This window comes from Gobio gobio, assembly GCF_949357685.1.
Source record: "Gobio gobio genome assembly, chromosome: 17".
Classification (NCBI taxonomy): domain Eukaryota; kingdom Metazoa; phylum Chordata; class Actinopteri; order Cypriniformes; family Gobionidae; genus Gobio; species Gobio gobio.
This window is the reverse complement of record NC_137110.1, coordinates 1,690,851-1,693,350: the sequence shown is the minus strand read 5'-3', so window position 1 is coordinate 1,693,350 and position 2,500 is coordinate 1,690,851. Positions and strand designations below refer to the sequence as shown.

The 2,500-nt window shown below is 47.4% G+C and overlaps 1 protein-coding gene across 2 annotated transcripts in view; it reads right to left on the bottom strand.

Annotated features, from left to right (window-relative positions):
• tab1 (TGF-beta activated kinase 1/MAP3K7 binding protein 1) overlaps window positions 1–2,500 on the bottom strand; it is a 44,118-nt gene that overhangs the window by 4,182 nt on the left and 37,436 nt on the right. For both annotated transcript variants that reach the window (XR_013818273.1, XM_079840336.1), the window contains exons 8-9: window positions 867–1,011; window positions 404–617 (exon numbers count right to left, since the gene is read on the bottom strand). Coding sequence is in view for 1 of the 2 variants with exons in the window: in XM_079840336.1 (XP_079696462.1) it covers window positions 404–617; window positions 867–1,011 (359 nt within the window). In the remaining variant the exon portion in view is untranslated. The remainder of the gene's footprint in view (window positions 1–403; window positions 618–866; window positions 1,012–2,500) is intronic.

The window sequence follows — 2,500 nt, the reverse complement described above, 5'->3', positions numbered from 1 at the left end:
TGTGTGTGTGTGTGTGTGTGTGTGTGTGTGTGTGTGTGTGTGTGTGTGTGTGGGCATGTTTTTGTGAAATATCAGGACACAAATGTGTATAATGACATGGGTATTACAAAAAGAGGGTGAAATATGAGGACGTTCCCCATGTCCTCACTTTTCAAAATGCTTATAAATCACAGAATGAGGTTTTTTTCACAGAAAGTGAACTGCACAGTGTGTGTGTGTGTGTGTGTGTGATGGGTAGGTTTAGGGGCAGTGTAAGGGGATAGAAAATACGGTTTGTACGGTATAAAAACCATTACGCCTATGGAATGTCCTCACATTTCACAAAAACAAACATGTGTGTGTGTGTGTGTGTGTGTGTGTGTGTGTGTGTGTGTGTGTGTGTGTGTGTGTGTGTGTGTCTGACCTTGTGTGGGCGTGAGTGACCCGTCCACCAGTGGGTAGTTGATGACTCTGATCAGCAGGGTCATGTCCTCATGTCTGGAGCAGTGTGGCGCCCTCTGTCTGCCGCTGACATACACATCATGATGGAGACGCTTCACCCGCTCCACCACAGACTGCGCCGCCCCCTCCAGAGTGCCCTGCTGAGCCAACTCCGCGGCTACCATGGCAACGATCTCCTGAGAAGGGGAACATGGGAAATGTAGTCCAAAACATCTCTGATGACGAGGGCGGGGCCACCTGTCACTCACATGAGATCCACCAATAGCAAACCACAACCATACAATCAATTCCCCACAGAAACACTCAAGCCCCGCCTACATTTGTTCTTGTTTGGGAAGCGCTTGTCACTTTCATTTACATTCAAACTAATGAACTGAAACAGATCAATCAATGTCCTTTTGCTCTGTAATGGTCAGATTGATCACCTGGTTGACCTGCTCGGGCCCGTGGGCCGACTCCAGGGCTTTTATCAGCCCCTCGGACATCAGCAACAGGAAGCCAGTCACGCCCTCCAGTGATTGGCCGCCTTGGATCTCAGGCTCGGAGATGATTGGCTTATGCTTTGCTGAACTGAATACACACACACAATACCACAAACATGCATTAATATTAGGAATCTTTACTGCTTGTTTTACCATAATGCATGTGTAAGATACACTATATAGCCAGAAGTATTGAGCCGCCTCCACATCCCTGAGTTCCATCTGGTGTGTGTGTGTGGAGTTGATCATGTGATCTGGTGTGTGTGGAGTTGAACATGTGATCTGGTGTGTGTGGAGTTGATCATGTGATCTGGTGTGTGTGGAGCTGAACATGTGATCTGGTGTGTGTGTGGAGTTGATCATGTGATCTGGTGTGTGTGGAGCTGAACATGTGATCTGGTGTGTGTGGAGTTGAACATGTGATCTGGTGTGTGTGTGGAGTTGAACATGTGATCTGGTGTGTGTGGAGTTGAACATGTGATCTGGTGTGTGTGGAGTTGATCATGTGATCTGGTGTGTGTGGAGCTGAACATGTGATCTGGTGTGTGTGGAGCTGAACATGTGATCTGGTGTGTGTGGAGTTGAACATGTGATCTGGTGTGTGTGGAGTTGAACATGTGATCTGGTGTGTGTGGAGCTGATCATGTGATCTGGTGTGTGTGGAGTTGAACATGTGATCTGGTGTGTGTGTGGAGTTGAACATGTGATCTGGTGTGTGTGGAGTTGAACATGTGATCTGGTGTGTGTGTGGAGTTGATCATGTGATCTGGTGTGTGTGGAGTTGAACATGTGATCTGGTGTGTGTGGAGTTGAACATGTGATCTGGTGTGTGTGGAGCTGATCATGTGATCTGGTGTGTGTGGAGTTGAACATGTGATCTGGTGTGTGTGTGGAGTTGAACATGTGATCTGGTGTGTGTGGAGTTGAACATGTGATCTGGTGTGTGTGTGGAGTTGATCATGTGATCTGGTGTGTGTGGAGTTGAACATGTGATCTGGTGTGTGTGTGGAGTTGAACATGTGATCTGGTGTGTGTGGAGTTGAACATGTGATCTGGTGTGTGTGTGGAGTTGATCATGTGATCTGGTGTGTGTGGAGTTGAACATGTGATCTGGTGTGTGTGTGGAGTTGAACATGTGATCTGGTGTGTGTGGAGTTGATCATGTGATCTGGTGTGTGTGGAGTTGATCATGTGATCTGGTGTGTGTGGAGTTGAACATGTGATCTGGTGTGTGTGTGGAGTTGAACATGTGATCTGGTGTGTGTGGAGTTGAACATGTGATCTGGTGTGTGTGTGGAGTTGATCATGTGATCTGGTGTGTGTGGAGTTGAACATGTGATCTGGTGTGTGTGTGGAGTTGAACATGTGATCTGGTGTGTGTGGAGTTGATCATGTGATCTGGTGTGTGTGGAGTTGATCATGTGATCTGGTGTGTGTGGAGTTGAACATGTGATCTGGTGTGTGTGTGGAGTTGAACATGTGATCTGGTGTGTGTGTGGAGTTGAACATGTGATCTGGTGTGTGTGGAGTTGATCATGTGATCTGGTGTGTGTGGAGTTGATCATGTGATCTGGTGT